This window comes from Triticum urartu, chromosome 6A, assembly GCF_056163025.1.
Source record: "Triticum urartu cultivar PI428250 chromosome 6A, HENAU_Tu73, whole genome shotgun sequence".
NCBI lineage: Eukaryota > Viridiplantae > Streptophyta > Magnoliopsida > Poales > Poaceae > Triticum > Triticum urartu.
Genome location: NC_141878.1, coordinates 31,679,291 through 31,704,435, shown reverse-complemented (window position 1 = coordinate 31,704,435; position 25,145 = coordinate 31,679,291). Strand labels below are relative to the sequence as shown.

General features: G+C 49.2%; 1 protein-coding gene and 1 pseudogene across 1 annotated transcript; one reads left to right on the top strand and one right to left on the bottom strand.

Moving 5' to 3' along the window:
• Positions 1–77: 77 nt before the first annotated feature.
• LOC125516411 (putative serpin-Z12) lies at positions 78–15,813 on the top strand (annotated as a pseudogene).
• A 553-nt stretch (positions 15,814–16,366) lies between these two features.
• Positions 16,367–20,377, bottom strand: LOC125514677 (uncharacterized). The gene is made up of 12 exons (XM_087527556.1): positions 20,065–20,377; positions 19,693–19,950; positions 18,774–18,948; positions 18,590–18,651; positions 18,329–18,492; positions 18,111–18,208; positions 17,932–17,990; positions 17,720–17,854; positions 17,212–17,634; positions 16,925–17,006; positions 16,799–16,846; positions 16,367–16,702 (listed from the first exon to the last, which is right to left on the bottom strand). Exons 1-12 carry the CDS (start codon positions 20,284–20,286, stop codon positions 16,494–16,496), a joined length of 1,935 nt encoding a protein of 644 aa, XP_087383682.1. The 5' UTR covers positions 20,287–20,377; the 3' UTR covers positions 16,367–16,493.
• Between the last annotated feature and the right edge of the window lie 4,768 nt (positions 20,378–25,145).

Sequence of the window (25,145 nt, the reverse complement as noted above, 5' to 3'; positions counted from 1 at the left end):
GCTCAGCTCGCCGCCGGCACCGTCTTCGACACCAGATCCTATCTGAATCTTACCACGAATCCACGACGATTCCGGCGATGTCGCGCTCCGGGAAGGCCGTCCTCCTCTGCTTGGCCCTGTTCGCCGCATGGCGCCTCTGCTTTACCCTGTTCGCCGACGCGCCTCCTCGTCCCGGTGGCCACCCTGCGGAGGAGGCTGCGGTAGCGAGCGACGCTGCCGGGAAAGCATCGGGCCTACCTCTCGCCAGGGATGCCGATATCCGGGAGGCAGCCATAACGGGGAGCAACTTCGTCGTCTCGCCGCTGTCCATCCATGCGGCGCTCACGTTGGTGGCCGCCAGCGCGCGGGGCGAGATGCGCAGGGAGCTCCTGGGGTTCCTCGGGTCAGCGTCGCTCGACGAGCTGCACCGCGCGCCGGCGATCAAGCTTGTGGGCAGGCTCAACGGCCTGACGTAGATGTCCTTCGCCTGCGGCGTGTGGGTCGACCGGAGGCGGGCGCTCAAGCCGGAGTTCATGGCCACCGGCGCGTCGCGTTACGGCGCCACAACGGAATCTGTGGACTTCGTGTTGGGGGCCGAGCAGGCGAGGCGGCGCGTGAACGCCTTCGTGTCGGACGCGACAAAGCAGCTCATCCGTGACATCCTCCCTCCAGGCTCCGTCCACTCGTCCACGACGGTCGTCCTCGCCAACGCGCTCTACTTCAAAGGAGCGTGGTCCCACCGTTTGACGTCTTCACCGCACCGTTCCACAGCCCGGGCGGTAGCATGTCAGCGGCAACGAGCAAGGCACCGAAGCTCCAGACGAACAAGCGCAAGTAGTGGGCCGGCCCAAGAGGCATCCTCACCTGCCGGCTCGGCTGGCTGGCCCGGAATTGGCCCATGTGGGCACTGTACTTAAGCCTGTCCATAACGCATGAGTGGCTGGCGAACGGCTGGCTGGAAAGCTACTTTACTCTTCTGTGTTGTAACAACTAATCCTTCCTCCTCCTCCGATCCCCACCCATGGATTCATGGATTGTAGCTCGAATTGGTGATAATGGAGACTAGTTGAGAGAATTGTTGTGTGAGTGTTAACAATCTGGTATCAGAGCCGTTCCTTCTGGAGCTACCCCACCATCACCACCACACGCGACTGGCAAGTCGCTGACGAGCTGAGGCGATGGAGCGGATCTCGCCGGATATGTAGGCGGTCTACGAACTCCTCCGCGCCTACTTCGACGCTGCCCTCGCCAAGAGCACCTCCAAGCGCAGCGAGGAGATGGTGTACGCGCTCGCGAAGCTGGACTCTAAACTCGACCAGCTATCGGGGCGACTCGAGGATGTGAAGCTGTCCCTTGGAGTCGACATAGATGAGCTGCGCGGGGAGATGGCCGTGGACCGCGGCGCTGCGTCGTCGCCCGCATCGCCAACTTCTCAAGGTCCCCCATCCGCCACCACCAAGTTTGCGGTTCTGGCAAGCGGTACGGCGAGCCAGGAAGGGCTCCGACCGGAGGTGGCTCCACGGCCTCCGACGCCCAAGTACGTTCCACCACAAGCGAGAGGTATGCAATAGGACCAGATCGTGCTCAGGCAGCCGAATCAGGCACTGGAAATTTTTCGCCCCTTCGCCGCGGATTCCTCTGGTTTCGGTCCTCGGATCGAACTGCCCAAATTAGATGGATCTAACCCCAAGTTGTGGCAGTCGCGATGTGAGGACTACTTCAGATTCTGGAACACACCAGCGCACCAGTGGATTCCCTTCACCACCGCTCTGTTTGAAGAAACAGTTGCTCGCTCGCTGGAGTCCGTCCAGCGCCGTGCTCCAGGTGTAGCTTGGCCTGAATTCTGTTCGCTACTGCAGTCTCGTTTCGGGCGCAACAAGCATCAGCATATCCTCAGGCAGATGTTTAACATTCGTCAGACCAGCACAGTAGAAGATTACGTGGAGCGTTTCTCGAGCTATTTGATCAGTTGTCCGCATATGAGCCCAATCCCAGTCAAGTCCATTATGTCACAAGATTCATGGAAGGGTTAGAACCATCCATCCGCTTGCTGGTGGGCATTCAGCAACCAACAGTCCTGGATGCAGCGTATGCGTTGGCCTTGCTGTTTGAAGAACTGGGAGATCACTCATTTCAGCCAGCAGCTTCCGCTAGTTCGGTTGCTCACAGCAAGAAAAAATTTCTTCCTTCAGCTCGCAGTGTTGTTGTCAGTAAAACAGTGGAGGACAGGCATGCTGCAGAATCAAGCCGTCCATCTCCAGTTGAGGACCGATGGTCAGCCCTGCGTGCCTATAGGAAATCTAAAGGACTCTGTTTCATTTGCGGAGAGCGTTGGGCAAGAGATCACCATTGTAAACAGGAAGTTCAAATGCACATTGTGCAGGAAATGTTGGAGTATGTGCAGAATATGCCCGCAGATACGAGCGATACTGAAGTTGAGAGTACTGGAGAAGTCAATGCTATTTGTATTTCTGTTGCAGCTTCGGGAGAACCATCTGTTCCTGCAATTGCAACAATGAAACTGATAGTACAGTTGCAAGGGCACAAGCTCACTTTTCTTGTGGATTCTGGAAGTACTCACTCCTTCCTGGATTGTGCAGTTGCTGCCCAAATTAAAGGAGTAGCTGATATGCTTGTTAAGATGGTCAAGGTTGCAAATCAAAATTTAGTTCCCTGCAACCAACAGCTGCAGTCAGGAGTTTGGTCAGTAGATGGGCACAAGTTCACTAGTGATTTTAAGATTTTTCCTCTGGGATCTTATAATGGTATTCTGGGTCTAGACTGGCTGGCCACACATAGCCCCATGCAAGTGGATTGGGCTGAACACTGGTTATCTTTTGACAGAAATGGAACTCCTATCACATTACTAGGTGAAGATGCTACTCCTAGTTTTGTAGCTATGATTGAACTATCGTCTCTGCTTTTGTCCAAGAACACAGAACAAACTAAATTGCTTGCTGAAATTCAGGAAATTCTCAATACTTATGCATTCGTGTTTGAAGCTCCCATTGGCCTCCCACCTAGGAGGAAATATGACCACACTATTCCCCTTATTCCAGGTGTTTCTCCTGTGTCTATTAGACCATACAGACTTCCACCTGCTCTCAAGGATGAGGTGGAGAAGCAAGTGAAGGAAATGTTGGACTCAGGTATCATCAGGCCTAGCACTAGTGCTTTTTCATCACCTATGATCATGGTTCAGAAGAAAGATAAGACCTGGAGGCCAATTTTTGATTACATGCATTTGAATGCAATAACTATCAAGAGCAAATTCTCTATTCCTGTTATTGATGAGCTGCTTGACGAGCTAGCTGGGTCCTGTTGGTTTTCCAAGCTCGATCTCAGAGCTGGTTACCACCAAATTCAACTAGCTCCTGGAGAAGAACATAAAACATCATTTCAAACACACTTTGGGCATTTTGAGTTCCTGGTCCTATCATTTGGTCTAATTGGTGGTCCAAATACATTTCATTTTGCTATGAATGATACTCTGTCTCCTTGTCTTAGGGAATTTGCCATCTCATTTTTTTTTGATGACATATTGATTTTCAGTGCCACTTATGCTCTCCATTTGGAACACCTGGCAAGAGAGCTGCAGTTACTGCAAGAACATCAGTGGAAAGTGAAGTTATCTAAGTGTGCATTTGCTCAAACACAGATTGGCTATTTGGGCCACATCATCAGTAGCCAAGGGGTTGCAACTGACCCTGAAAAGATTGCTTGTATTGAGCAGTGGCCAGTGCATGTGTCTGCTAAGGAAGTCAGTTTTTTTGGGTCTAGCTGGATATTACAGAAAATTCATAGCCCACTATGGTCTTATTAGCAAGCCACTTACAAATTTGCTCAAGAAAGGTGTGCCATTTCACTGGACACAGGTTGAACAGCAAGCTTTTACAGCCCTCAAACAAGCCCTGATATCAACACCTGTCCTGGCCCTCCCAGATTTCTCGAAGCAGTTTGTTATTGAGACTGACGCTTGTGACACTGGGGTAGGTGCAGTGCTGATGTAGGAGGGTCACCCACTGGCATATGTGAGCAAGGCCTTGGGCCCAAGAAATCAAGCACTATCGGTTTATGAAAAAGAATATCTGGAAATCCTGCTGGCTATGGAACACTGGCGCCAGCACCTACAACTGTCAGAGTTTATAATCAAAACTGACCAGCGCAGTTTGGCCAGTTTATCTGAGCAACATCTTCATACCAAGTGGCAACAGAAGGCCCTGACTAAACTACTAGGACTATAGTATTGCATTGTCTATAAAAAAAGAGTGGAGAATAATGCTGCAGACTCCTTGTCCAGAAAACCACAGACTCCTTCTGAAACTATGCCTGAATTGTTTCCCATCTCAACTGTCCAACCAGCTTGGCTTGCTGATATTGCTCTCAGCTACTCACAAGAGAAATTTTCCACTGACCTGCTGTAGAAGCTTTCTTCTTCTGGTGAGTATGACAATAAATTCTCTTTGAAGTCTGGATTTCTACGAGTGGACAAATATATCTAGGTAGGTGTAGATTCAAAGTTGCAACACACTATTGTGAATGCATTCCATGACAGTCCAATTGGGGGCCACTCAGGTTTCCAGTCACTTTTAAGCGTGTCAGTCAGCTTTTTCGTTGTCAAGGTATGCGCAGTTTCAAAAACAGTATGTCAAAAACTGCATCATATGTTAGCAAGCAAAACCTGAGCGAGTCCCTTACCCGGGTTTATTACACCCTTTACCTGTGCCTGACTTGCCCTGGGAGATGGTGACTATGGATTTTGTCGAAGGGTTGCCAGTTTTTGGACAGTATAACTGCTTGATGGTGATCATTGACAAACTTTCTAAGTATGGCCACTTTGTTCCATTGCACCACCCGTTCACTGCAGTTACAGTGGCTGAGGCTTTTCTCAACACAGTCTATCGCTTGCATGGAATGCCTCGTTCAATTGTCTCCGACAGAGATCGTATATTTACAAGTCAATTCTAGAAGGAACTTTTTCAGAAAGCTGGCGTTATGTTGCGTATGAGTACAGCACGTCATCCTCAAACGGATGGGCAGACGGAGCGAGTTAACCAGCAAGTGGAATGCTTCCTGAGGTGTTTTGTCAGTGCTCACCCCTCTTGCTGGGCTAGATGGATACCATTGTGCGAGTACTGGTATAATACGAATTGGCACTCGGCCATGGGCAAGACACCATTTGAAATCATCTATGGTCACGAACCACGTCATTTTGGCTTGACAGCAGAGAATACAGTGCAATCAGCTGATCTGCAACAGTGGCTAGATGATCGCCAAGTGATTCTGGGTTCAGTGCGTCAACATTTGCTGTGAGCGCAACAACGCATGAAAACACAGGCCGATAAGCATCGTTCTGAGCGGGTGTTTGAAGTTGGTGACTCTGTTTTTCTGAAGCTACAGCCATATCTTCAGTCTTCTGTCGCTCCGAGGGAGAATCACAAGTTGGCATTCAAATTCTACGGCCCTTTTGAAGTGGTCAAGCGCGTGGACGAGGTGGCATAGCGGTTGGCATTGTCGATCACCAGTCATGTGCACCCGATATTTCATGTCTCTCTTCTGCGGAAGGTAATCGCCCAACGCACGAGGTACAACCCGAGCTTCCCTCTCCTGATATGCAATTTCAATTCCCAGAACAAGTATTGCAACAACGAGTGGTGCGTTGCGGCTCGAATTCTCTGGTACAAGTGCTGGTGAAGTAGAGGGACACTCCCGTTGAGATGGCAACATGGGAAGACAAGGTGCAGCTCAAGCAAAAATTTCCACGAGCACCGGCTTGGGGGCAAGCCGTTTCTAGCAGGGGAGGGATTGTCAGCGGCAACGAGCAAGGCACTGAAGCTCCAGACGAACAAGCGCAAGTAGTGGGCCGGACCAGGAGGCAGCCTCGCCTGCCGGCTCGGCTGGCTGGCCCGGAATGGGCACATGTGGGCACTGTACTTAAGCCCGTCGATAATGCGTGAGTGGCTGGCGAACGGCTGGCTGGAAAGCTACTTTACTCTTCCGTGTTGTAACAGCTAATCCTTCCTCCTCCTCCGATCCCCACCCATGGATTCATGAATTGTAGCTTGAATTGGTGATAATGGAGACTAGTTGAGAGAATTGTTGTGTGAGTGTTAACACAGCACCGTGCGCGTGCCGTCCATGAAGACAAACCAGTCACAGTACATCGCGCTCTACCAAGGATTCAGGGCCCTCAAGCTGCCCTACAAGAATGAAGTGGATCAGCAAGCTGCATTCTACATGCTTATCCTTCTCCCAGACAGCGACACTCTCAGTCTCGCCGATCTCTACGACAAGGCGGTGTCGATGCCGGAGTTCATCAAGAAGTACACGCCGGCACAGAAGGTTCCAATCGGACAGTTCATGGTCCCCAAGTTTAAGTTCACGTTCGAGTTCGAGGCGTCGTCGGACATGCAGAAGCTTGGTGTCACCAGGGCTTTCAATAGGGGCAACTTCTCAGGCATGGTGATTGGCGGGGATGAGCTCTCCATCACCGGGGTGTACCATAAGGCCACCATTGAGGTGGACGAGCTAGGCACCGTGGGCGCTGCAGCCACGGTTGTCGGTGTCAAAACCGGCGGATCTCGGGTAGGGGGTCCCGAACTGTGCGTCTAGGCCGGATGGTAACAGGAGGCAGGGAACACGATGTTTTACCCAGGTTCGGGCCCTCTTGATGGAGGTAAAACCCTACGTCCTGCTTGATTAATATTGATGATATGGGTAGTACAAGAGTAGATCTACCACAAGATCGAGGAGGCTAAACCCTAGAAGCTAGCCTATGGTATGATTGTTGTCTATGGAGTTGATGAAGTTGTCCTACGGACTAAAACCCTCTGGTTTATATAGACACCGGATAGGGTTAGGGTTACATAGAGTCGGTTACAATGGTAGGAGATCTTGAATATCCGCATCGCCAAGCTTGCCTTCCACGCCAAGAAAAGTCCCATCCGGACACGGGACGAAGTCTTCAATCTTGTATCTTCATAGTCCTGGAGTCCGGCTGAAGGTATAGTCCGGCTACCCGAACACCCCCTAATCCAGGACTCCCTCAGTAGCCCCTGAACCAGGCTTCAATGACGACGAGTCCGGCGCGCAAACTTCGGCATTGCAAGGCGGGTTCCTCCTCCAAGTCCTTCATAGAAGATTGTAAACACCAAGAGTAGTGTCCGGCTCTGTAAAATAAGCTTCCACATATTGCCATAGAGAGAATAATATTAACACAAATCAAATCTGCTGACGTATTCTGCAGTGCGCCATCACACCACAACCAAGCCCTTTACTCGAATCGTTTTTACTTTTCCTCCTCAGCATGTTTTGCGAGGCGGTTTCCTTGGCATGTCTTGTCAAAGCAGAGATCGTGTACCCTTTTTACGGGATTCTCATCAATACGGACGTGGGTAACCCAACCGTGCCATTTATCACGGTGCTCGGGAGGCAAGTGAGTTTTATTAGGTAGGTGGGGACGCATAACCGCATCCGCCTATATAAGGGGATAAGGATCTACCCTTTTTACCTACGCCTTCTTCCTCCCTTGCCTATCCATCCCTCGCGCACCCGAGCTCCAGCGCCCAAGCCCGCACATCCCACCTCACCCTTCTCCAGCAATGTCCGGAGCAGGAGGCAAATGGATGGTCTCCTCCGCTACGGAGGGTAAAGTAAAAAAGCTAAGGAAGGCCGGATACCTGTCCAAGGACATCGCGCACCGGCTTCCCGAAGAGGGGCAGCTTATCCCCACCCCATGGCCCCATGAGAGGGTTGTGTTTCTCCATCACTTCCTCCGCGGACTAGGTTTTCCACTCCACCCATTTGTCCGGGGGCTCATGTTCTACTACGGCCTGGATTTCCACGATCTGGCTCCAAACTTCATCCTCAACATCTCGGCATTTATCGTCGTGTGCGAGGCCTTTCTCCGCGTCCGCCCCCATTTTGGCCTCTGGCTCAAGACCTTCAACATCAAGCCCAAGGTGGTGCGCGGCAGCCAGGCGGAGTGCGGAGGCGCTATGGCGAGCAAGATGGCCAACATCCTATGGTTCGAGGGCTCTTTCGTGGAGACCCTAAAGGGATGGCAAGCCGAGTGGTTTTATATCACCGAGCCACGCGATCCGGAATGGACCGCAGCCCCTGAGTTCCGATCTGGACCCCCCACGCGGCTTATGTCCTGGAAAGAGACGGGCCTGTCGTGGGGTGATGAAAAAGAGGTGACCGGATTGCAAACATGCATCCAGTCCCTGGTGAACAAGCCAGTCCGGCTTGTTAATATAATCCAGGTTATGCTCGTCCGCTGGATCCTCCCGTGCCAACAACGGGATTTTAATCTGTGGGAGTTCGACCCGGCGCAGCACCAAACTCTCAACAGGCTCTTCGACACGATGTATGAAGACGCCTGGAGGGTGCTATTCAAGGGCGCCGAGGCTCCCGCATCCGCTTCCGAGGACCGCGGATACAGCTCGCAGCATCACGCTAGCAAGGTATGCCATCTACTCCCTTCACAGGATGTTAAGCCTTTTTTCATAGTTTGACACTATGCGGGATCTAAACTCCCTTTCCTCTGACAGGCTTGGCGGGTGATAGCCGAGCCGATTAACTGTCCGGCTCCGCTGCCCGAAGATCCAGCCCTAGCTTTACTGGTGAAGCTGCTGGCCCCGACGCCTTATGTGGTGCCGGAGAAGAAGGTCAAGAAGAAGAAGACCACGGGGACTCGAAAGAGTGCCAGCAACGTGGTGGTGTCGGACTCGTCATCTGACGAGTCCGAGGCGCCCTCCTCCCGCGAGAACGAGGAGGAGGAAGAAGAAGACTCTCCCTCTCCAGTGGAGGGAGGAGAGAAGAGGAAGGTCGCCCCAACGGGGGCGGCCGAGGGGTCTAGAAAAAGGAAGACCCTCTGCCGGACTACGCCCCTGACGCCGAAGAGGGCGAAGAGGAATGGCCGGACAGGGCCAAGCGTCCGGCGAAATCGTAAGTGTTCAGATACCAGAGTAACTCATGATATTCCTTTTGTTGCACAGCTTCCCCTAATGTCGAATATAATCATGCAGCCCGCCCCGGGCCGCACTCAACGAGTCGTCGAGCGGCTCCCTAGATTCATCGGACGTGAACTCTGTTCCGCCCGCTGTCTCCCCCTGCACTGCGGATGACGCCGAAGTGGCGTCGCACCGAGCTCTGGGGCAGGAGGAGGTGGTCCTGGAGGAGCTGCAAGGCGACCTCCCGGACCCCAGGAGTGAAGGGGACAAGACCCCCCAGGGCTCCAAGTCCGGCCTAAAGCCAGACACCGTGCCGGAATCTTCAACGATTCCGGACCGCGGCAGGCGAACTCCTTCCAAGAGGAGCAAGCCTTCTGAGCCGGCAGCCTCCGTCCAACCGGATGTGCCGGACAATCTACTGGAGGTGCTTGAAGGTGCCTCCATCGACAAGGAACACCGTACTATTATGAGTACGGTGATCCAGAAGGTTCAGTCCGCCAAGAGCGGGCTGAATGAAGCTTGCGCTGGCCTCCTAACAGGCTTCGAGGTAAGTAAAAATATGTAAAAATATTACCGCATAGACAGTAGCCCCTGATGCTCCGTTTGGCGTTCGGAAAGAAAAGCCGAATAGAGGATCTATGAAATTTCGCAGGAGTCTAATAAAGAAGTCAATATGCGTATGCAGGCTTCGCTGCTAGCCACCGCCACACTGACCGCGGAGGTGTATACCCTAAAACAGGGACTCGAGCGGTCCGAGCAAGAGCTCGGCCGTGCCAAGCAGCAGCACGAGGAGAAAGAAGGTAAGAAATACCTTATAAAAAGGTGCCTATAGAGAGGCGTGATTGCAAAAAATAACAGGATTTCTCTGCTTATTGTAGGGGCCACGACTGAGGTGGCGACCCTCAAGCAGGCGCTATCCGAGGCCGAAAAGAAAACGGCCGTGGAGCGCACCGAGCGAGAAAAATTTGGGTCTCAGGTCGGCGAGGTGCAGCAAGAGCTTCAGGCTCTCATGAAGAAACATGAGAGTTTGGAGCTTGAGTCAAAGACCAGGCATCCGAGCTCGCGACGGCCCTTGAGACTGCCAAGTCTGCCAAGGCCGAAGCCCAGAAGGCTCTCCGAGAGTTGGAGGATATGAAGAAGATAGCAGCGGGTAAGGCATTCTTTATGCAAAGCAGAAACATAAAAGTAAACTACTTGTTACTTACCCGAATCCGGAGTTCTCCAGGGGCCTTGCAGATCTTCCCCGCAGCGTGTCCGATGCCGCCGCATTCTACCGAGCTGAAGAGGGCAGCTCGACGGAGAAGGTATTCTGGTCTCAGTATGCTGAGGCCGGACACCCTGTGCCCTTGAGCGACCAGCTGAAACAGCTGGTCGAACTCCACAAGGCGGCCGAACAGGCCATGAAGGGCTTCATAGTTCGGCTGTGGCCCGGAGAGGCCTTGCCTGGGAGCTACTTCTGGCTGGTGCGGCGGCTGGTGGAGGCCTGTCCAAGGCTCGAGGTCATCAAGCGCTCCGCCTGCATCGAAGGTGCCCGTAGGGCCCTTGCCCGTGTAAAGGTGCACTGGGGTAAGCTGGACGGTGAGAAGCTTGTGACGGACGGGCCGCCGCCGGGGAAGGAGCATCGCAAGCCGGAGAACTACTATAAGGATGTTCTTGCAGGTGCCCGTCTTGTGGCAGATGAGTGCACCAAGGATGTAAATTTTGAATGAATTCGCTCGTGTTTATCCTGTGCGCTGAAAACTTGTTCATATGCGCTAAGCAATGCTTATTGAATTTAAAATATTATTTTCTGTGCGGCCGTTTATCAAAAATTGAGAGATGGCCAGTCGTCGGCTTCTGCCCCCATGCCACTAGTGCTGGGGTGTTCGGTGATAATCCTGGGCGCTCTTTTTCCCATGGTTGGGTCCTTCGAGGGAGGCGCTCAGCATGACGAACCAGGCAATCGGACTATAATGCTTGAACACTCTCACTTAGCCATAGAACTTTATAATTTTAAATTTCGGCGAAGCCCCTAGTTCGGAGGACCGAGTTCGGGGCGCTATCCACGCCTTGGCTGGGGTTATCCAGCTCCTCGCTCGAAGCGGCATAAGCCTTTAGGGACTCGAAAAACCTCTCGAACAGCGACCGGTCTCTTGCCTCATCATGACAGTCAGGTTTAGCTTTCTCCACTGAGGTGCTTAACCCAGCTCAACTGGGGCACAATCGCAGTGGTTCTCCTAGTGCTACCTTAGCCGATATAGCGGAACGTAAGGCACCAAAACATAGGAGCCGGGCAAACCCAACTATTGACCCAAATCATGATTCGGAGCCGATGCATATAGTGCTATAAGTTCGGGGTGCCGCACTTGTGAAAGTGTACGGACTTCTCACGTCATATTAATGGGTACTAAAGCCCCTGGCGTATTTTGCCGTACCACAGTGTACGGGTGCAACATGTCATAAACATATATATGAAAAGATGATAATGCAAAAAATAGGCAGAAAGCTATGCATTGTTTATAAAGAGGCTATTTATCAAAGCCGAACGATACAAGTGGTGCGATAAGCAAAAAGATATTGGACTATTTAGTATGTCCTGACCAGGGGCAGGCCGCGGAGTTGTATTCAAAACAGGTATACCGCTCGTAACAGAGACCACCTCGGAGTTCCATAATGCGGCATGGCTTGTCTGCCTCCTGGATCTTGCGTCGTTTGTGCGGCAGTCGAATTGCCGAACAGGTCGTCCGAAGTATGGAGTCCTGAAAGTAAGAAAAAGTTGAAAAAAGAATCCGCCAGCCCCTAGTACGTTTTAAGCCGTATTTTGGGCATGCCGTTATTGTGCCCCTTCCCCTGTGCCCATGGTATTTCAAGGGCGTAGTTATGTACGCGAGGTACTAGTTTCGCTAGGTCGCGAAGGCTGGGGTTGGGGCCGCATTGCTACGCTTGCTCGGAGTGTGCCAGGCGGTCTTGCTGTAGGTTACTCCGGGCGCGCTTGGCAGTGTCTGGCTTTTTAATGGCCGGACTGGAGAATTGCCAAAGAAGGCTACTTTGTACCTCCGCTGCGAGGGCCGCCGTATGCTCCTCCGTATGGAGGGAGCGTTCGGTGTTTCCTTCGCAAAATTCAATGCGGTGCCGCACTACGCATCTTGAGTTTGAGATATGTGTAGTGCGGCACCGCATTGAATTTTGTGAATGCGGTTCGTCCGAGTAGGGCGTGATAGCCACTGCGAAACGGGACTATATCGAAGATTAATTCTTCGCTTCGGAAATTATCCGGGGATCCGAAGACCACGTCAAGTGTTACTGAGCCTGTACAGTTGGCTTCTACACCTGGTATGACGCCTTTAAAGGTCATTCTTGTGGGTTTGATCCTTGAGGGGTCTATGCCCATTTTCCGCACTGTGTCCTGATAAAGCAGGTTCAGGCTACTGCCGTTGTCCATGAGGATTCTTGTGAGGTGAAATCCGTCGATGATTGGGTCAAGAACCAATGCGGCGAAGCCGCCATGACGAATGCTAGTGGGATGGTCCCTCCGATCAAAAGTGATCGGGCAGGAGGACCATCGGTTGAACTTTGGGGCGACTGGCTCCATCGCGTATACGTCCCGTAGCGCACGCTTCCACTCCCGCTTGGGAATGTGGGTTGCGTATATCATGTTCACCGTCCGCACTTGTGGGGGAAAGCCCTTCTGTCCATTGTTGTTCGGCGGCTTGGGCTCCTCGTCGTCGCTGTGCAGCCCCTTGTTGTTTTCAGCTCTTAACTTGCCTGCCTACTTGAACACCCAACAATCCCTGTTAGTGTGATTGGCTGGCTTTTCGGGGGTGCCATGTATCTGGCACAAGCGATCGAGTATTCGGTCCAAACTGGACGGGCCCTGAGTATTCTTTTTGAATGGCTTTTTCCGCTGACCGGATTTATAGCCTTTGAATCCGGCATTGATTGCCGTGTCTTCATTGCTGTCGCTGTTAACGCGACGTTTTTGTTTGTTCCGACGTGTCCTGCCACTTTTGTCCTTGGTGTCCGAATAACCAGGGTTCTTTGATAAGTTGTTACTGCGAGCTAGCCAGCTGTCTTCACCCGCGCAAAAGCGGGTCATGAGTGTCGTGAGGGCTGCCATGGATTTCGGCTTTTCCTGTCCCAGGTGCCGGGCAAGCCACTCGTCGCGGATGTTATGCTTGAAGGCTGCTAGGGCCTCTGCATCCGGACAGTCGACTATCTGGTTTTTCTTTGTTAGGAACCGTGTCCAGAATTGTCTGGCCAATTCCTCTGGCTGCTGAATTATGTGGCTTAAGTCATCGGCATCCGGTGGTCGCACGTAAGTGCCCTGGAAGTTGTCGAGGAATGCGGCTTCCGGGTCCTCCCAAGAACCGATTGAGTCTGCTGGCAAGCTGTTAAGCCAATGCTGGGCCGGTCCTTTAAGTTTGAGCGGGAGGTATTTGATAGCGTGTAGATCATCGCCGCGTGCCATGTGGATGTGAAGGAGATAATCCTCGATCCATACCGCCGGATCTGTTGTGCCATCGTATGATTCGATGTTTACGGGTTTGAAACCCTCTGGGATTTTATGCTCCATTACTTCATTCGTGAAGCATAGCGGGTGTGCGGCGCCTCTGTACTGGGCTATATCACGACGTAGCTCGGAAGAGCTATGTCTGTTGTGTTCGGCCCGGCCGGATTTGTTGTATCCGGAGTAACGATCATCGTCACGTGCCGTAGGGCGCCTGCGCGATCCGTAGATCGATCTTGTTTGTCTTGCCTTGTCCTCCAGTACGTCTCGCAGGTCTGGCGCATTTTCCCGTGCCTTAGTTGAGTGGCGTCGGGGCATGGCTTGGGTGGGGGGTCGAGAGACCTCTCTGTCGCGGCCGCGAGGTGGCCGGTCTGCCATGTCATGCGCTGGTGATGTAGGTGCTTCCTCCTCTGATCGGGGTAGCGGCCTGCGCTTTGGGTAACTCTTGGAGGGGCCTTCGAGTTCATACTCTTCGGCCGCAAGGACTTCAGTCCATCTGTCAGCTAGCAAATCTTGGGCAGATCTAAGCTGCTGCTGCTTTTTCTTGAGGCTGCTTGCCGTGGCTAAAAGCCTGCGTCTAAAACGCTCTTGTTCGGCGGGGTTTGATGGTATGATGAATTTGTCGTCATCGAGGCTTGCCTCGTCTTCGGAGGGAGGCATATAGTTATCATCCTCAACCTCTTGGTCTGCCGCTCTCTCATGAGGGCTGGCTTCTCCATCTTCCTATGCCGAATCTTGCTGAGGTGGGTGTTCTTCGGTGCTATCCGGGGTAGTATTATCTCCCGTGCCGGAATCACCGTTTTTGCTTTGGCGGGATTTAGAGCGGCGCCGCTGACGCCGGCGCTTTGGCTGTTTCTTGGGGGTGTCCCCCCCACTGTTCCATCGCCCTCTCCATCTTTTGGAGTATCCATCACATATATGTCATATGACGAGGTGGCCTTCCAGCGCCCTATAGGTGCTGGTTCCTTTTCGTCTCCTACATCGTCGTCCATACCGTCGATGTCTTCGGAGCCGAAGTCAAGCATGTCGGTTAAATCGTCGACAGTGGCTACAAAGTGGGTGGTGGGTGGGCTTTGAATTTCTTCATCGTCCGTATCCCATCCTCGCTGACCGTAATCCGGCAAGGGCTCTCCTGATAAAGAGAGAGACTTAAGAGAATTCAGGATGACGCCAAAAGGCGAGTGCTGAAAGATGTCTGCGGCGGTGAACTCCATTATCAGCGCCCAATCGGATTCGATTGGCAGGGGCGCGGGGGGTTCGGAGTCCGGGGAGGAGTCCGGATCCTCGGAGTCACGGATCATGTAGAGTGCGGGGCTAGCGTTCGGCTCGATCTCCTTTAAGATCGCAGCCCCCGAGGTGGCGTCCAACCGCTCGTCCTCCATTGGCGCAATAGGCTCCGAGTTAGAGGTCGGGACCGATGCGTGTGCGGCCTCCAGGACACTACCCGGAGGCAGAGCTAGATCATGCCCCTCGAGATAGTGCGGCGCGCTTGGCCGTGGCTCGAACCCATCGAAGATCAAGTCTCCGTGGATGTCAGCCATGTAGTTTAAGCTTCCAAACCTGACTTGATGGCCAGGGGCGTAGCTCTCGATCTGCTCCAAGTGGCCAAGAGAATTGGCCCGCAGAGTGTAGCCGCCGAAGACGAAGATCTGTCCGGGGAGAAAAGTCTCACCCTGGACCGCATCGTTGTTGATGATCAAAGGAACCATCAGACCTAACGGCGACGACACAGAGGAACTCTCAATGAAAGCACCAATGTCGGTGTCAAAACTGGCGAATCTCGGGTAGGGGGTCCCGAACTGTGCGTCTAGGCCGGATGGTAACAGGAGGCAGGGAACACGATGTTTTACCCAGATTCGGGCCCTCTTGATGGAGGTAAAACCGTACGTCCTGCTTGATTAATATTGATGATATGGGTAGTACAAGAGTAGATCTACCACGAGATCGAGGAGGCTAAACCCTAGAAGCTAGCCTATGGTATGATTGTTGTCTATGGAGTTGATGAAGTTGTCCTACGGACTAAAACCCTCCGGTTTATATAGACACCGGATAAGGTTAGGGTTACATAGAGTCGGTTACAATGGTACGAGATCTTGAATATCCGCATCGCCAAGCTTGCCTTCCACGCCAAGGAAAGTCCCATCCGGACACGGGACGAAGTCTTCAATCTTGTATCTTCATAGTCCTGGAGTCCGGCTGAAGGTATAGTCCGGCTACCCGAACACCCCCTAATCCAGGACTCCCTCAACGGTCATCGTAATTGGGACTACTAGTGTGGGTCCAAGGGAACTGATGGATTTTGTGGTGGATCGGCCCTTCTTATTTGCCGTGGTTGAGGAGAGGACAAGCACAGTGTTATTCCTGGGTCATGTGGTTAATCCTCTTGCTCGCTAACTGAATTATTGTATAAATTGTGGAATACTTTGGTTGTTGAATTAACAACTGAACATTGTTTCTCAACTGGGCTTAATTAGCTAAAGGATATGTTTCGTTTAGCTTTCTGAACCAGCTAATTAGTTAAAGGGTCTGTTTGGTTCAACTTAATTTGTAATTTCTGAACCAGATTCATGCCCAGGAACCCCCCAAGAAAAAGACTCCATGTGCAATTGATGGTTTGTGGAGTTGCTGTTGGCTATATATTTCTGCTCAGGTAAAAGGTATAGCAAGTTTACCGATGAAACAAAAATGGTACTGTGATTTTATAACATCAATATGAAATTTAAAAGCAACCCCTTGCCAAAGTAAAAAACAAAAGGGTATCTTGCCTCTATATTGCTTTGACCTGAAATTGAAGGATGGATATTTTACGTGTTTGCTTTCAAGGTTCATATGACAATTCGTTTTGTTTATCAGTGTGTTGCATCCATGGGTAGATTTTCAGCTACGCCTGCCCGGATTTTGGAATTTAGTCTACTTTGTCAACACATGCACTGCACACACACGTTGCTAATATCAATTAAAATGCTTACCTTATTAGAAGTATGTTCTACAAAGGATCGACAAACAACTAGAGAATTTACACTCCAATCATTCTATGCTTCCAAGTTGAACAGGTGAACATTATTAGAGAGACCTCAACACCGGATTTCAAACAACATGGAGCCATGTGAGGTCACCACCGCTGAGATGCCCCCCTTCATCACACTCCATCTTTTTCTACTCCAGACTTCTGTGCAGGTGCACCTTGCCAACTTTCTCCGGACAACCTTTTCTAGATCCGGCACGCTTACAGTGATCTTCCTCCTTGCAGTGTCGAGGTTGAAGATGGCCACGTAGATCTCTCCTGCTTCCATGCAAGAAGAAGAATCAGCCAAAGAAAAGGGACGCTTATTCGCCAAGTGTGCATTGGCAAAGAAGCATGCTGCTCAGATAAAAGTACCTTTGTCTCCAATTGCTGTCCATGCTCGTGCTCCGGTAGTTTCATTCTCTGTCGCGTCAAACAGAAGTGTTACTTAGGTAAAAATAGCGATTAATTTATGGTGAATCGGTGTAGAATAACTTGTACCTCCTTCCTTGCTGGACTGCATTGTAGCACACAATCCTGAGTAACTGCTTACAAGCTGTCCATTCTCTGTTAGCTCCCAGACCTGCCATTGTTATCGGCAAAAATTGATCAACAACGACTTAATTTCACTTCCAAAGTTAAATGATCTAGTGTCCATTTGCTGGTTATTATGACAGCTAAATAGCAATTTCATGACACAAAATGCTCCACAAAATTCTGCATTTCAGCCTCAATCTACATGGATCCCGTTTCTCTTACCAGGATACCAATGTGTGTGCTGAACTTACCTGCTTTGTATGCCGTTCGCAGGCCGAGAACATGGGAGTTTGGCTCGCTGAGCTTGTTTGCCATGGACTGACAGATGCATCCAAGCAACCATCATCGGTGTCAATATCTGCCAGATGAAACTTTGCTTGGTCTTCCTCGCTGCTCATGGTAACTCCATCCCTGCATAAAAATAATATGTGTGGATCATACATATAATTCAAAAGATTAGGACTGCTTCCTTTAATGCATTGTTTTGTCACACGCCACTTACGATGTTGGAAGAAGTTTTGCTTTGGATTTGCAAAACCGGCGCTCTTATCGCTGCATGTACTGAGACCAAGAACCATTCCACCATTGTTTGTCACGTCGATCGGATAGCCGGACTTTGAAAGATCGGATTGTTCATCTGGCTTTGAAGCCCTTTCACTATGAATATAACCAAACTGAAAAAAAATACCCACAGGTTAGCTCGTTGTGCAGTATATGTTGCAGCAGGAATCTCCGGACTCCAACTAATATTTAGTTCACCTCCATGTTGTTTCTGGTGTGGTGATTTATCTTCAGTAGAGTAGGGTGGGTAATTAGATTGAATGTGCGATCATCGAGACGCCTCAAGTCCCCATCATACATGAGCGGTGATTTAGCCATTGACCAAAGTACCATCTGCAAAAATGTGTTCAAAGGTTTAAGACTTCGGCTTCCAACTTGGAAACAGAGATGAAGTTCCTTCAATTGCAAACCTGTGTTGTTTGTTCGTCAAATGTAAGGCTAGTGGTTCTGTGAGGTCCCTGATTAGCACCTGTATGAGAGAAAGATCAGAAATTTTCGAACGATTAGTCACACCGATGCACATGAAAAGTAGAACCGAGTCGTGCATTACAAAAGGAAAGTGCCACGAAGTTATGGTATGGATGATCACCTGCATCAGTAAGCCAGCCAAATGGAAGCATGTCTAAGTCTGGCCAGGACCTCCCTCGCAATCCAGGGGCGCCAATCTTATTCGCAGCAGCAAATGATCTATATATTATATGCGCGGTGAAAAAGAAGATAAAGTAGATTGGTTGTACTGCAAACTACAAGCAGCAGTTGCCATGTTTCTAGAATTGTGTGAGGAGCTTATACTTAAATGGAATCTACCTGGCGACATCGAAATGTGGGCGAACATCTTTCCAGCTGTCCCAGTCATCTCCTGTTACCCTGTACATGTCAACATGTTGTGTGATATTCTCAGCTAATGCTGGAGTGACAGCGGTTCCGGGGGAGATGGATAGGACGACTGGTCTCTCAAGCTCTTTCAGGATCTGCAAAACGCAATGTGTATTTCCCATGAGTTGATCTCAACAGATCGCCAATTGTGATGTAGCTGATTCTAGAATGGTGGGCTACATTAGTTCATACCTCTGAGACGGTCACAATCTCCTTCGGGCTGTAATCCGTGCCGAAGATGCAATCTAGCTTCACTGCAAGCAGAACAGTTTGGTGCATTATGTTACCATTTGCTGAGATTTCAGTTCTAAGGACTGCAATCCACTTCTGAAATTCAGAATAATGTAACTGAAAATTAGTATGAAGTTCTGCTTACCGAAATCGACGCCCCAGTCGGCATACTGTCGATAGAGAGACCTTAGGAATGCTCGTCCAGCTCCCAGGTCCGTATTTACACTCATAAATCCTTTCGGCATCCACGCACATGTCCTGTGGGTGAGGCCTATGTCACGCGCCCTCCATTGTCGGCCATTCTCTACATAGGCTTTTCCCTGAATAAAAATTGCAAAAACACACACACTAAGATCTCTTTCTTGTCTAGCTGTAACGAGGTAACTTACTCCGCTCAAGCAACTACTACTGTCATGCCCCTTCAAAAAAAAAACCCTACTACTTTCATGATGAGAAAGGCCAACCTTACTTTCTAGTTAAGAGGACGATTTGATCCTAGCTGTTGTGTATATACTTGTCTACAAAAATATGGTAGGTATAACAAGATTATGTGCTGTTTTGGAGATAATTAGATAGCAACTATTATTACATGGACATAATTGGATAGTAATAATTACTGAACAATAATAATTGGATAGTAATAATACTAAATAACTATAATATTTTTTGGGGGAAGTAAATGTAATATTGAGCATGCTAAACATGCTTAGCACTAAACATCAAATCAACATAGGTTTTTGGATTGACGTGGATGAGCGGGTGGGATCCGTTGGATCTCCAAAATTCACTCTTATATACTAGAATTAGAAAGAAGATGATGATAGAATTGAAGAATAGATAGATAGCAACATACGAAAATATGTATATATTTTTGGACGTGAAAGATTGTACCAAAATACTGCAAAATGATAACTACAAAAAACTTCAAGACGAAGCAAAGTTCAGCTATTCTGGAAGACCACGTGGAACATGTGGTAAGCAACCCAAACCTGAAGACAAAACCAGCTACTACTCCAGAAGTAACAATAAAAGAAAAAAAAAGGAATCAAGATGGAGAGGAGTACCGTGCGGACGTCGAGGATGGGCATGTTGGCGTTGACGGCCTGGGTGCTGATCCCGTTCATGAGGTGGATGCCGAACTTGAGGCCCATGGCATGGACCTTATCGGCGATCGGCCTGAACCCTCCGCCACCTCGGCCCGACGGGAACCTCTGGGGGTCAGGGTACGGGCGCCCCCACTGGTCCATGCTGTCGAAGCCGTACGCGCCCACCCCCGAGCCGGCGGCGATCCTCCGGTACCACAGGAAGTCTATCACTGCGTACTGCGTGCACGGTGCATCATCTAATGTTATGTCATGCCGCAACAGAGAAGAAATGCAGTATGATCATCCATACTTGAATGAAAAAAAAACTATGAAGGGCTTGGTGTGTGATACCTGGTATCCATGCGGGAGCAGCCTGTTGGCTATGATCCGCGCGTTGTCGAGGAACGCGGCCTCGTCGATGATCCACGAGAAGGAGTCGTACGAGTTCCAGCCCCTCGGCGGCAGCGCGGTTAGCTGCTGCTGCCGGTGGCCATCTCCGGCCAGGCCGGCCGTGGGCGTGGCTGACCAGATCAGGGACGTGAGGAGGAGAGCGACGCAGAGCATGCCCGCCATGGAGATGAGGTGTGGGCGGCTTCAGCTGCGTATTGTGTTGCGAGCAGGATCGGCCACGGCAGGCAATTATAGCGAAGGGCTGTGGACTGTGGTGGTGGAGTGAGGTGGAGATCGGGTCACATGAATGTATGCGCACGCATGCAGGTTTGGAGGGATGCTGAGAAGCGGCCGAGTCCATTTGGAATCCATCTGGCCGCCGACGCATTGTCCAACGTGGATACGGCCGGTGGTCCTTGCCATGGCCATCGATCTCGTGATGGTATCATCATCGCCAATTTTTTATTCGGCGCAATCTTTTGTACTTAGTAATAGTAAAAATTATTACAAAATCATCTTCAAAAGATAATGAAAATTATTAGCATGGTTTAATTGCGTTTTAAGGTACGATCTATTTTTATTTGTGTCAATCTTTTGGATTACAAAAAGATTGCGAAAGTTAATAGCAATCCATCTGGATGAGGCTCACGCCCAACATGGATACCGCCGGCTGTGCTGACCACGCGAGGGTACTGCAGCCCCCGCACAACCCCCAAAAAAGAAGGTACTGTAGCACTTTTTTTTAGAAAAGCATAGGCATTCACATACCGGTAGACTAAAAATCTGACAAAAAATATCAGCTTTTTTATTCTATCTTCAGTTACCTGAAGTTCAGTTTGTTACCGTTGAGTTCCTTTTTTGAGAGAGAGAGAGAGTCATTATGTCTGAACCTTGTTACACAAATCACCATCACTCAAGGTGTTCTAACACAAGACATGTCTTTTCCAAAAAAGAAACACAGGACAGGTAATTATGCCCTTGCAATCTTTAGAGAAAAAAATATTAGAGGGAGGTGAGTGTCTTCAATTTTTTCGTCCGTTATCAAAATAACCCTCGAAGTTAATATTATTTACCCCTGTTGCCACCGATAATAAGAAATGGTTCGTCTTTTTTCGTTGTCAGGCTCATTGCTCCTTAATTTCAGCCTCGGGCCGCACCCCCCCCCCCCCCTCGCGTCGTTGACCGATTTCAATACTAATACAACTCGGAGCAGAGCAAAGGGAGATCGAATTGAATTAATGGAACTATGTGCGATAGTGAGAACCATCGCTCACAAGTTTAGCATATGGATTGTGTGAGATCTAGAGCTACCTGAAGATATAAGATCGACGAAACCTAGAGCCAGAAGAGTAAACCTGCCATATGCACATACCAAGAAGGTAAACAAAAATATAAACGACTCTGGATAACCATTAATAAGACTCCATTAATTACATCAACTAATAGCTAGGGAGGAAAGTATCAACATATATGGAGTATATATATAAGCAAACTCAACAACAAAGATATACTAGTCTACTCCTTCTTCTTCTTCTTGGATGCCACTTTCGCGCCATTGTCTTGGCGAGGATACTTCTTGCCGCTTACTGTCGGCTTCTTGTCGCCGTCGTCGTCATTATCACTGTCATCAAATTCGTCATCGTCTCCATCACTGTCATCGACATCCTCGTCGTCGTCGTCCTCCTCCTCCTCCTCATCTTCTTCTTCATGGTTCTCCGAGTGCTCCTCCTCCGAGTCGGTCTCTGATGGCTCCTTTGGACCTTCCATGAACTCAATATATTCGAGGTCGTTAGAGCTGTAGAGGCTAGAGGGTGGTGTGGATTGCGGTCCCAATGAATTCTCACTTACATCAGGACTGCAGATGTCGTCGTCACTGGAGGAGTACTGGTTCCATGGCCCTTTCCAGGAGGCCATGACTGCGATGGGAGAGATTGCAAGAGAGAGTGTGTGAGAGCGCGGGGATGAAGAAGGAAGGAATGACAATTGAATCGATGATTAGCATATTATATAGGCGCATTAGAGGGTTGTCAGAATTTGGATATAATTAACTACATTTAGTACCACCGACTACGCACACGGTTTTGCATATTCACACGTGTGTTAACCTAGGAATGAGGCGGTTTTAATTGGGAATTTTAGTGTCGGTTGTTGATTGGTTTCCTTTGGTTGGGCTATAATGGGCAGAAAAGGCTAACCGGGCTGGGGCGGTGTGGGTGTAGCAGAGAACGAGTTGGATTGAGTTGGTGCGGGTTGAGGATGAATGATAAAATTGGGTTAGACGACACCATGGGTTCAACCCGTGAGTGCACCCGCTCAACCTAGCCACATGCTCCTCTTCCCGTTCCCCAGCGCTCTCTAGTGTTCCATGGCCACAACCCTGATACGTCCATTTTTCATCATGCTTTTATATCGATATTTATTACATTATGGGCTGTTATTAAACATTATGTCACAATACTTATGCCTATTCTCTCTTATTTTACAAGATTTACATGAAGAGGGGGAATGCCGACAGCTGGAATTCTGGGCTGGAAAAGGAGCAAATATTATAGACCTATTCTGCACATCTCCAAAAGTCCTGAAACTCCACGGGAATTATTTTCAGAATATATAAAAAATATTGGGTGAAAGAAGTACCAGAGGGGGGGCACCCATCGTCCACGAGGATGGGGGCGCGCCCTACCCCCTGAGCGCGCCCCCTGCCTCGTGGGCCCCCTGGTGGCCCTCTGATGCCCATCTTTGGCTATATGGAGTCTTTCGTCAAGAAAAAAATCATAAGCATGCCTAAGGGACGAAACTCCGCCGCCACGAGGCGGAACCTTGGCGGAACCAATCTAGGGCTCCGGCGGAGCTGTTCTGCCGGGGAAACTTCCCTCCGGGAAGGGGAAATCATCACCATCGTCATCATCAACGATCCTATCACCGGGAGGGGGTCAATCTCCATCAACATCTTCACCAGCACCATCTCATCTCAAACCCTAGTTATCTCTTGTATCCAATCTTTGTATCCAAACCTCAGATTGGTACCTGTGGTTTGCTACTAGTGTTGATTACTCCTTGTAGTTGATGCTAGTTGGTTTACTTGGTGGAAGATCATATGTTCAGATCCATTATGCATATTAATACCCCTCTGATTATGAACATGAATATGATTTGTGAGTAGTTACGTTTGTTCCTGAGGACATGGGAGAAGTCTTGCTATAAGTAGTCATGTGAATTTGGTATTCGTTCGATATTTTGATGAGATGTATGTTGTCATCCCTCTAGTGGTGTTATGTGAATGTCGACTACATGACACTTCACCATTATTTGGGCATAGAGAGAGGCATTGGGAAGTAATAAGTAGATGATGGGTTGCTAGAGTGACAGAAGCTTAAACCCTGGTTTATGCGTTGCTTCGTAAGGGGCTGATTTGGATCCATAGGTTTCATGCTATGGTTAGGTTTACCTTAATACTTCTATTGTAGTTGCGGATGCTTGCAATGGGGGTTAATCATAAGTGGGATGCTTGTCCAAGTAAGGGCAGTACCCAAGCACCAGTCCACCCACATATCAAATTATCAAAGTACCGACCACGAATCATATGAACGTGATGAAAACTAGCTTGATGATAATTTCCATGTGTCCTCGGGAGCGCTTTACTTTATATAAGAGTTTGTCCATGATTGTCCTTTGCTACAAAAATGATTGGACCATCTTGTTGCACCTTATTTACTTTTACTATTTGTTACCCGTTACCAATTACCTTATCACAAAACTATCTTTTACCGATAATTTCAGTGCTTGCAGAAAATACCTTGCTGAAAACCGTTTATCATTTCCTTCTGCTCCTCGTTGGGTTCGACACTCTTACTTATCGAAAAGGCTACGATAATCCCCTACACATGTGGGTCATCAAGACTCTTTTCTGGTGCCGTTGCCGGGGAGTGAAGCGCCTTTGGTAGGTGGAATTTGGTAAGGAAAAATTTATATAGTGTGCTGAAATTTACTGTCACTTGTTACTATGGAACACAATCCTTTGAGGGGCTTGTTCGGGGTATCTTCACCCCGACCAGTAGAGCAAAGAGTTGCTCCTCAACCTACTGAACCTACTGAAAATGTTTACTTTGAAATTCCTTCGGGTATGATAGAGAAACTGCTAGCTAATCCTTTCACAGGTGATGGAACATTACATCCCGATTTGCACCTAATCTATGTGGATGAAGTTTGTGGATTATTTAAGCTTGCAGGTATGCCCGAGGATGTTATCAAGAAGAAGGTATTCCCTTTATCTTTGAAGGGAGATGCATTGACATGGTTGAGGCTATGCGATGATATTGGATCATGGAACTACCAACGATTGAAATTGTAATTTCATCAGAAGTTTTATCCTATGCATCTTGTTCATCGTGATCGTAATTATATATATAATTTTTGGCCTCGCGAAGGAGAAAGCATCGCTCAAGCTTGGGGGAGGCTTAAGTCAATGTTATATTCATGCCCCAATCATGATCTCTCAAAAGAAATGATTATTCAAAAAAATTATGCTCGGCTTTCTCTTAGTAAACGCTCCATGCTCGATACTTCTTGTACTGGATCTTTTATGATCAAGACTACTGAATTCAAATGGGATTTATTGAAAAGAATTAAACGCAATTCTGAAGATTGGGACCTCGACGAAGGTAAGGAGTCAGGTATAACACCTAAGTTTGATTGTGTTAAATCTTTTATGGATACCGATGCTTTTCGTGAATTTAGCACTAAATATGGACTTGACTCTGAGATAGTAGCTTCTTTCTGTGAATCCTTTGCTACTCATGTTGATCTCCCTAAGGAGAAGTGGTTTAAATATAATCCTCCCATCGAAGTAAAAGTAGTTGCACCTATTAAAGTTGAAGAAAAGACTATCACTTATAATGATCCTGTTGTTCCTACTGCTTATATTGAGAAACCACCTTTCCCTGTTAGAATAAAGGATAATGCTAAAGCTTCAACTGTGGTTAACAAAAGTAATATTAAGGCACCCAAACTCCCTGAGCAAATTAAGGTTGAACCTAGTGTTG